Source organism: Arvicola amphibius, chromosome 1 (genome assembly GCF_903992535.2).
Source record: "Arvicola amphibius chromosome 1, mArvAmp1.2, whole genome shotgun sequence".
Classification (NCBI taxonomy): domain Eukaryota; kingdom Metazoa; phylum Chordata; class Mammalia; order Rodentia; family Cricetidae; genus Arvicola; species Arvicola amphibius.
This window is the reverse complement of record NC_052047.1, coordinates 105778385-105788626: the sequence shown is the minus strand read 5'-3', so window position 1 is coordinate 105788626 and position 10242 is coordinate 105778385. Positions and strand designations below refer to the sequence as shown.

General features: G+C 36.4%; 2 protein-coding genes across 2 annotated transcripts; both read left to right on the top strand.

The window, feature by feature from the left end:
* Positions 1-267: 267 nt before the first annotated feature.
* LOC119804442 (putative olfactory receptor 52P1) lies at positions 268-1221 on the top strand. Its single transcript, XM_038315861.1, has one exon. The coding sequence runs from the start codon at positions 268-270 to the stop codon at positions 1219-1221; it is 954 nt and encodes a 317-aa protein (XP_038171789.1).
* Positions 1222-5314: 4093 nt separating this feature from the next.
* Positions 5315-6256, top strand: LOC119804795 (olfactory receptor 51V1-like). The gene has a single exon (XM_038316476.1). It carries the CDS (start codon positions 5315-5317, stop codon positions 6254-6256), a length of 942 nt encoding a protein of 313 aa, XP_038172404.1.
* The last annotated feature ends 3986 nt before the right edge of the window (positions 6257-10242 follow it).

The following is a 10242-nucleotide window of genomic DNA, read 5'->3' as shown; positions in this document are numbered from 1 at the left end:
CAGAAGAAAAATGAGTAAAGTTGAAGTAAGTCTTGAAACTCAGCAAAAGTAATGAAGAAATGTATTTTTCCTTTCAGATTGAAATGTTGAACCTGAAATCATGAAGTCATTTATCTTAGCGATTTCAGAGGTTTGTTTGAACCATCCCTTCTGGGAAAGTGTTTTCAAGTGACTCTGGACCAAAGAAGAATTTACAATGCTGTTCTCTGTTTATAGACCACTAGCTTTAGTATTTTCCACTATGCAGACAGCACATTGGGTTTTAACATGGCAGTCAATGTTACCTGTCAACACATTACATCTTTCTTCCTGGTTGGTATTCCTGGGTTGGAAAACTTTCACTGCTGGATCGGCATCCCTGTCTGTCTCCTTTTTGTCCTGACCTTGCTGGGGAACAGCATAATCATTGTTACTATAAAGCTAGAGCCAAGTCTCCACCAGCCTATGTATTTCTTTCTTTGCATGCTGGCAATGAATGACATGTGTCTCGCCACTTCTGCAGCTCTGAAGATGCTTGGCATCTTCTGGTTTGATGCCCATTGGATCGATTTTGATGCCTGTCTAACACAAATGTATTTTATCCACACACTTTGCATCATGGAATCAGCCATCCTAGTAATCATGGCATTTGATCGCTTTGTGGCCATTTGTATCCCCCTTCATTATGCATCAATCCTGACAACATCTATGGTGACTAAACTGGGTCTAGCTGGCCTAATCAGAGGTGTGCTAATGGTTTTGCCATGTCCTCTTCTCATTAAAATGCTGCCCTACTATACAAAGTACATCATCCATCATGCCTACTGCGAGCACATGGCTGTGGTGAAGTTGGCCAGTGCTAACACTCTCATTAACAGAGCATATGGAATCTCCGTGGCCCTATCAGTGATCACAGTGGACTTAGGACTCATAGCCTCATCTTATGTAAAAATCCTCCAAGCAGTATTCCGTCTCTCTTCCCAGAATGCCCGCTCTAAAGCCCTGGGCACCTGTGCTGCGCATGTCTGCACTATGCTTGTCTCTTACACACCTGCACTGTTTAGCTTCCTAACTCACCGCATTGGCAAGAAGGTGCCTCCAAGTGTTCACATCATTGTTGCAAGCCTGTACCTCTTACTACCTTCTGCAGTTAATCCAGTGGTGTATGGTGTCAAGACCAAACAGATTCGCGATCGAGTGATAGATCTTTTCTTTACACATAAGAAAGTTTCTGAGAAGTAAAACATTACCGTAAAACTTATTTTAGCAGGTTTTGTTCTGTTAAGTCAAAGTACAATAATAATAGTTAACTTCTCGTTTCAACATTTTATTCTAGTTTAACTCATATTTCTAAAAGACATATTTTATGATGTAATATGTCTTTATATTTACTTAACTATATTATGTACAAAATATTTATAGAGCTATTTAGTTAATTCACAAATTTAACATGTTTTACAATTTCAACTTAAATTTATTTATAACCATCTTCTCACTCTCTATATCTAAACTTCTCCATACTAATATTTAGGCATCTAGAAAAACTATACTTAATATTTTGTTTTATTTCCATTATAAGGTATGTATTGAAATCACTACTCCTATCCTTAAAGCCTGCAAAACAATTTGAAAAATGTCTAAAACTAATGATATTTCTTCAATTTATCAGAAAAATTATGTTTCAAACTTCTAACATAAAATCTAGAGACCAGAAATACAGAAGAACCAAAGTCAAGTCAAAATGGCTGGAGACAGGCCGACCTGAAGCTTAATGTTTTGCTGAACAAATGTTATAAACAGTTTCTGATGTAAGGATAATGAAGATGTGAAAACATGAATCCATGCTTAGTGAGAAATAAAATCAAAATAGACTAAGTAGAGGTAAAGTGTTTGGTTTTTCTGACTCTTTATTTAGTGTGTATCATACCATTTAAAGTAATCCTAATCACAAGGTTATAAGGAATAAGATAAGAATATAAAGAATGATCATTATAAATGTTGTAAAGGATGAGATGGGATTTTCATCATATGGTACCTTCTCTCCCTGACCTAGAGTGTACAGATATTTGACAATGGATGTATATTATTTTTATCTGCACATTGATAACTCCAGGACAAACCACTAAACACTTTAAAGGATACAAATGGAAGCAAGATACTAAAATTCTCAAAAGTATGCAACTAAACCTATAAAAGAAAAAAAGATGAAAGGAAAATTAGTAAATGAACATTTAGAAAGTTGCTCAAACTATTGTGATAATTTTCCAGCTATAAGCATAATCACAGCGAATGTGAATTTTTCAGAGTGTATAAAATCAAGTACAAGCTGTGTTTTCTGATGGAAAAACTCAGATTGTTTTTGAAATAAGGTCATTAAATAAAGGAAAGATAAAACAGATGGAAAAGAATGAAAACAAGCAGAAATCTGTAAAGCAACTATATTAATGGCCACAATTATTAACAGTCTGAACAACTGAAAACAACCCAAAATCTATCTTGCTTTACAGAAATGTACTTTCATTGTAAAAACACATATGGGTTAAAATGGAGTACAGGAAAAAATGCTTATTCCTCCTAAACACAAAACAACAAACAACTCTGAGCAGCCATGTTTAGGCTAAAGTAGATTTTATATTAATTGACTTTGACATGGTTAATGTGCAGATTTCAAAATGAAGAAGAGATCTCTTCATTAAAATCTGAACAACTACTCACCTTAAAAAATTTTTCAAAAAAGAAGATACAGAGAAAAAGGAACTATACACAGGCACAATTAAGGGAATGAATTTCATCTCTTTTTTCTCTGCACTTGAGAGAATAGCAACCAGAATATCAACAAGAATATATTACCTTTAAACAACACAGTTAGCCAACATAACCGAATAAATATTTATCAAATATGCTATCCAACAACAATAGAATATATATTGTTCAAGCAAACAAGACTATCTGGAAACTCATTAAATTTTAAATTTTAATTATTGGTGTGTGTGTGTGTGTGTGTGTGTGTGTGAGTGTGTGTGTGCATGTTACATAACTCATGTGAGAGTCAGAGGATGGCTTTCAGGAAACTACTCTTTTCTTCTGTCATGAGACCTAGGGGTCAAACTCAGGTTGGCAAGTGTGCATTGCTAGTGATTTTACCCACTGAGTTATCTTGCCAGCTTAGGAAACTGATTTTTTTAATTTTACCTCTTAATTATGTGATTTTATTAGTTCAACCTTGTGCCAACTTGAAATACTTTTCATACAAAATATTCAGTTATGTTTTTCCCTCTTTAAATTCTTCCCATATATTCCCCACTGAAGAGAAAGAGAAATGGAAGAGGAAAGTGGGGAGGGAGATCTCTCTCTCTCTCTCTCTCTCACACACACACACACACACACACACACAATACATATACTCATACACACAAAATACATGCACACACAATACATACACACATACACACAAAATACATACATACACACACATACAGAGAGAGAGAGAGAGAGAGAGAGAGAGAGAGAGAGAGAGAGAGAGAGAGAGAATTTTAAACAATTCTGAACAATTCAGAATTTAAAATCTACTTATTGCTTTGAAACAAAGTCAGGAGGAAATGTACGAGTCTTCACTTTTATATTGGTGTTGGTGCTGAAAACTGATCTACACATTTTCTCTTTAAAACAATTTCTTTCATTTTTTTTTTCCTTTCTTTTTTTTTTTTTTTTCTCATGGTTTATTTTTTTTTATATTTAAAAATTTCCATCTCCTTCCCTCCTCCTCCCCCCTCCCTCCCCTCCTTCTCCCCTTTCTCTCCCCTCCTTCTCCCCCTTCCCTCCCCTCCCCTCCACCCATACCTCCCCTCCCTCCCTCTCAAGGCCAAGGAGCCATCAGGGTTCCCCACTCTATGCTAAGACCAAGGTCCTCCCAACTCCCCCCAGGTCCAGGAAGGTGATCGACCAAGCTGAGAAGGCTCCCACAGAGCCCGTCCATGAAGAAGAATCAGAGCCCAGAGCCATTGTCCTTTGCTTCTCAGTCAGCCCCCGCTGTTGGCCACACTCAGAGAGACGGGTTTATAATATTCATCTTTCCCCATTCATTTTTCCTTCTAAATCCTGTCAAATATGCCTCCTTCATCTTTATTAAATTCATGCTCTCTTTTTAAATTAACTGGTGTCATGTATATATGTATTAACTGCATACACATATATATGTATTAAATGCATACATGTATATATATTTACAGTCATATAAGTAGATTTTTTCAGTAGATGTAATATTATATGTATTTATGTTTTATTGCTTCCCATTTGGTATCTAATAACCAATCAGTATGCTCCTCTCTGGGGAGGACAATTTCTCATGTTCTAGGTATATTTTTTAATGGCCTGTAGTTTTTTGTTTAGGGTTGAGGACTTTCCCCATGTCCATTTTCTTGGTTCTTGTTATACTCATCTTTAGGTAGTCATATTGGAGACAGGATAGGCAGGATTGAAAGTTCTTTAGCTATTTACAGTGTGGAATTTCCCAGAGATACAGTGGTGGATGTAGATGTGTATGAGGCAAGGCTCAGATGTGCTCTCTTTATTACTGTTATTCAGCGTATGCCATGTTTTGTAATGTCCAATTTATTCCAAATAGATGTTGCACAGATAAGACAAGCACTATAGGCTTTCAGCACCACCCAATTCAAAATCCTTGCTATTTTATCCTATAATTAAAATGTAAGAATTAACAAAAGACTTTAAGCTCCTCAAATCGAAAGAAATACAAAGTATAATTTATACAGATGAATATTTCAGACAAGAATGAAGCAGTGTGATGCCCAACAAAAAGTTCATTTTTCACTAAGATTGCTTTCTTTCTCTTTCTCTGAGTCCATATTAAAGAAAGCTGTGTTACTTCAACCAGTCTATTTCCATAGGGATCCTTTAAGACTTGAGGGGAGTGAAATGCCCATCTGCAGTACCACAGAGGAAAATTGCCCATGCATTTCATATCCTCCTGAGAGACATACCAACCATGACATCACTGTGAACCTGTAACTAAGCATTGTGATCCTCTAGGACTGACTCTCAGAAGTGCGGGATACAATCTAAGTCCCGAAAGTCCAAGAACATTACCGTTTCAACATAAATCTCCCTTGTTTGTGGCATCTGTTCACACTAGGTCTAAATGGTCCATCTCTAGATAAGAGGTCTCTGCAATGAACAACAACTAAAGGTCAGGTCTCATTTTCTCTGCTTATGGAAACTAAATAATTTCTTCTTTGCCAAAGCAGAACTATATTTCCAGAAATTAAAATATAATATATTTAAAATAGAATACACTTTATAAATATTTTGTCCATCAATGTCTATTATCTTGATATCAAACTTAAATACCTCTAGATTTGTTCTCACTGGATTTACTGGCCTAGAAGTTTACTATATTGTGTTTGCCATTCCTTTCTCAACCATCTATGCAATGGTGTTCTTGGGAAACTGCATGATACTTCATGTAATCCGGACTGAACAAAGCCTGCATCAGCCCATGTTCTATTTCCTGGCCATGTTAGCCCTCACAGACCTGTGCATGGGGCTGTCCACTGTACACACGGTGCTGGGCATCCTTTGGGGCTTCGTTCAAGATATCAGCCTCGATGCCTGCATTGCACAGGCTTATTTCATTCATGCTTTGTCCTGCTTGGAGTCAGCTGTCCTCCTTGCCATGTCCTTTGACCGCTACATTGCCATTTGCAACCCCCTCCGCTATTCCTCCATCCTAACCAATGCCAAAATCGTGAAAATTGGAGTGGCCATCATATGCAGAAGCTCTTTGCTCATTCCTCTAGGAATCCGCCTGAAGTTCTTAAATTACTGCCGGCCTCATTTCCTGTCTCACTCTTTCTGCCTGCACCAAGACTTAATTCGACTGGCATGTTCAGATATTCGCTTCAACAGCTTCTATGCTCTGGCTCTGGTGATTTGCACCCTGTTGTTGGATGCAATGCTCATTCTTGCCTCCTACGTCATGATCCTGTACACAGTTCTAGCCATTGCTTCCCGGGAGGAGAGAATGAAGTCTTTACAGACTTGTGTTTCTCACATCTCTGCTGTTTTGGTTTTCTACATTCCCATCATTGGTCTGACCATGGTGCACCGATTTGGGCAGCATCTCTCTCCACTGGTTCAGGTCCTCATGGGCAACATCTACATCCTTTTCCCACCTTTGATGAACCCCATCATATACAGTATCAAGACTCAGCAGATACGAGTGAGAATCCAGAGACTGTTTTCCTTGAAAGGAACCTAAGTCTTCATGTAACTTGTGTTTAAAAGTAAAGGAGTATATTCACAAAAAATGACTATCAGACCTGGAACTTGACTAATTAACTCATCTTTTACTGACAGTTTACATTTTACAAAACTTTTTCCTACTTCTTGACACAACAAGCATGAATCATTGGCATTGGCTTATTTAAAATTTATGACCATTATATAAATCAGAATGTGAAGTTATAAAGCACTGACAATTACAGGCGAAGATGAGTTTGATTTAGCTCATGATGACTTTGACTAGGAAATTTCTTCCCATACTGTGGCCAGTGGATAAATGATGTATTTATTTCTTCCTACTCAGAGAAGAGTAAACTTTTATGAATATATCCCTTCATGTATTTACTAAATTATCTTTTTTCATTTTTATTACTCCAGTAAACTATTAATTTTACATGCATAATCTCTGCTTCCCAATTTATTCAAATGATATCAAAGCAAGTAAGTATCATGAGGATGTTGGGCTTTTAAAAAGTTTTATTTTATTTTTAATTAAGTATACGTGTGTGGTAGGATATGCTAACACGAGTACAGGTGCCTGCTAATGCTAGCATTATCAGGTCTCCCTGAAGCTGGAGTTAGAGGAGGTTGTGAGTAGCTGGACATGGCTGCTGATAGCTGAGCCAGCTCTTCATTTTGAGAGATTGACCATTTTAGTCAGTTGAAACAGAATGCAATAAAAAGCAATAGATGTCTTGCTGTTGATGTGTTTTTCAGTCCAAATATCTACCTAATATTATCATAGGAATAGTAAGAAGATTAAAAATATAACTCACTCTTTAAATCATAGTGATTAGAGTACAATAGAGTGCACATTTGTAATTATCATATTTAGCAATAATGAACAGTGACATAAATAGTAACTGTGATAGAGGAAGATTTGAGTGACCTGAAGAAGTTCTTCTTTAATTCACATCTGTCTCATCTCATTTAAAATTGTCTATTAAAGTACCTGGATGATTTTTCATTAAAATATTTATATGTTACAAAATTAGTGTAGACCTTGAAGTTCTGGTGTATATAGTATTCGAATGAATATATGTTTCTAAAGTAATTTTTCTGTCAGCGTTTTGCTGTAGATAGTATTTTATTTTGTGTTATTTGATTTTGAAAGGCCAAGGGTGTCATGAAATACCAGATTTTAGGAAATATTTTGTGGTGAGTTTTGCATCTATTGTCTGTTTTATTTTCAAGCCAATCATGCTCATTTCCTACTTTCCATTTTCCTTGTTTAAAAGAAGTTTTAGGTGGATGGGTGACCAATGTAAAATCTATAGTAAAGAAACTGGAGCGACGGCTTAAAAGTTATAAAAACTTGGTGCCCTTGCAGCTGACCTGGGTTTCTTTCCCATGACTGACACCATGACTTAGATGTTTTAACTCCAGTTCCAGAACATCCAATGTTAGATTTTGGCCTCTGTTGCCACCATGCATGTATGTGGTACACTTATATACATGTATTCAAGCACTCACATACATAGAATAATATTCAACTAATAAATAAAATATACAGTAACTAGTAGAAGAAATGTTGCAAAAGTTCCTACTAGTATAAATTTCATTCAAATATTATTAATGTATGGTACTCAATTTTACTGATCTTTGGTGGTGGGTGTTTTGAGGCATAATCACCAACAGTAACTCATCCACGTTAGATGGAATTCATACTGTGGTGAACTATGAAAAATACTTAGGGTGATAAAGCCACAACCAAAATAAAAACATAGCATATTATAGCATGTTGCAAGCCTCCTTGCAGGTGCTTTTGGGTCATTAGCTTCCACAGACTCAAACTGCCGACCACCAGGTATCTCATTTCTATCATGTAGATTTGTCATTTTGAATCATCATATACTTATTAATGGACTAGCTCTCTTTTACTTACATAATAATTTTTTATTAAATAATACTTTTCTAATTTTTTCTTAATATTTCTGTGTACTGTTTCATATTTTAAACATTCCATTTCTTTTAGTATTACAATGCACCATTAAAGGAAAACATTTTCTTTCACATGCCAATCTACATTTCATCCATCATTATAAAAACATGATAAACATTTTCATCACATAATTGAAAATTTCCCCCCTATTTGGTGGAATCTCTTATTTAGTGTGTACTTATTTCCTTCTGTGATTCTGCTGATATAAGGGATATCAGTGTAGCCCTGGGTAAAATCGAAGTACTTTCTGCTTTAGTTTTGTTCACCATGCATTCAGAGATATGTGATTCACGGGGCTCAATGTAAATGTATTCTTATTTTTATATATTTTCTGTCATAAATCTACAATTAGCAATTTAATTAAAAAATCCTTCGAAAATTGTCATTTTAAAATAATTATCAGATACCCACTGTATACCAAGTTCTTACCATAGACTCAGTGTGCAAGTCTGTGGGTTGATTCATAAGCATTTAATTTCTAGAAGAGATGAAAATAAATGGATTGTAAGTGCTAGGAAATAATAGGGATTAATTCCTTTTCAAATTATCAGATTTACCAGGGTTACTAGTCTTACAATTTTCTCTTTGTATGTTTTCCCTTAATTGGTAGTGAGTATAATGGGAAGAATTTCAAGTAGTGTACTGATGCAAATGGATATTTTCATATAAAACACTAATTACTGAGTTTTCAATAAGAAACTGATAATCTATGCTAGAGGATTGTTTCCCTCTATGAGTCTCAGCCTACTTCTCCCATGCCCATTCTTCATCACTGGCAATAAAATGTGAGTTGTTGACTCCGTGAGGTGTGGTGGGGCAAATTGGGAGCATATTTTGACTTTTATATTCATGGACTCTAACAAGAAAATCTCGAGTTCTATTCTTTAAGATTTCATCTGGTTGTTTTCTCATGGTTTGACTCAGAGACATATCCTTGGGTCTTACTCTAAAGCTTTGAAACCTGACTTACCTTCTCCTCTCTGACATTGGTGTTCAGCACCCTTGCTGAAAGAGTCATTTCTCAGTGTCTGCAGAGACGCTACTACAGGCAACTGTAAAGTAAGCTACTGCCATGATCTGTGTTTTGTCAAAGTGTCATGATGGGCTGTGTGGTCCTTAATACCATGTGAAAGAGGAGACTCCGGAGGCTCTTGTTCATTTTCTTTGACAGAACATGCTAGATGACCGTTTTGCTCCAGCACTGCTACCACATGTCTTAGGAGTACATATAAGGGACAGATCCTCAGGTATCCATTTAGGAAAAAGTGTATTATCTCTTGCTTTCAGCTTCCCTTAAGGACATAGTGTGCAGAGGCATTTTTATGTCATGACAATTTCAATTAGACCCAGAAATTATGTAGTTGAAACCAAAACCCCTAAGATGACATCAAGAATATCTAATAGTTAATAGAAAAATTATCTTTCCAATTCAAATAATAGTTCACATTCACTCAGTTTTGATAGAAATCAAGAATTGAGGGGTCCAACACAGGGCAATGAGATATGTAATACAGAAGAATCTCAGTCCTCACAGCCCAACTCATGGACTCCAGTCAGACCCTGAGGGCCTGCCTGATAAGCAGCCAATGAGGAGGAACATTCCAGGTTAGAGCTCTCAGGCTTAAGGCTTCTGATTCAGGCTGTGAAACAGACTGAGTCCCTTCCTTCTGTGTTTTGTTCTCTCGTAGTATGTTAATGTTTTCCCTCCTGTAACCATATTCTTGAAACATAGAAATCTGGCCCTCCTTGAGGGAAATCAAAACATAAAGTTTTGTATTGTTTCCCAGAGTGAGGGATTGATTTATGATCACTTGGAACTTTTTTAGATTTGGGACTTAATAGGATGATTTGGGAGGTTTGACAGAAATTGCCTGTTCACATGAAGGAGGTAAAAGAAAACTAAGAATATAACGGCTCCAGTGGTACAAGCATGAAGACTGACAGTTGAAAAAGAAGCCCCAAGGAGACACAGTCTCTAGTAATGGCACTGACTCTATTTTGTCTTGGCCATCTACTGCTGG

Excerpts from the sequence above, each read along its gene's own strand:
- LOC119804795 (XM_038316476.1), top strand. The coding sequence starts at position 5,315 with ATGTCTATTATCTTGATATCAAACTTAAATACCTCTAGATTTGTTCTC.
- LOC119804442 (XM_038315861.1), top strand. The coding sequence starts at position 268 with ATGGCAGTCAATGTTACCTGTCAACACATTACATCTTTCTTCCTGGTT.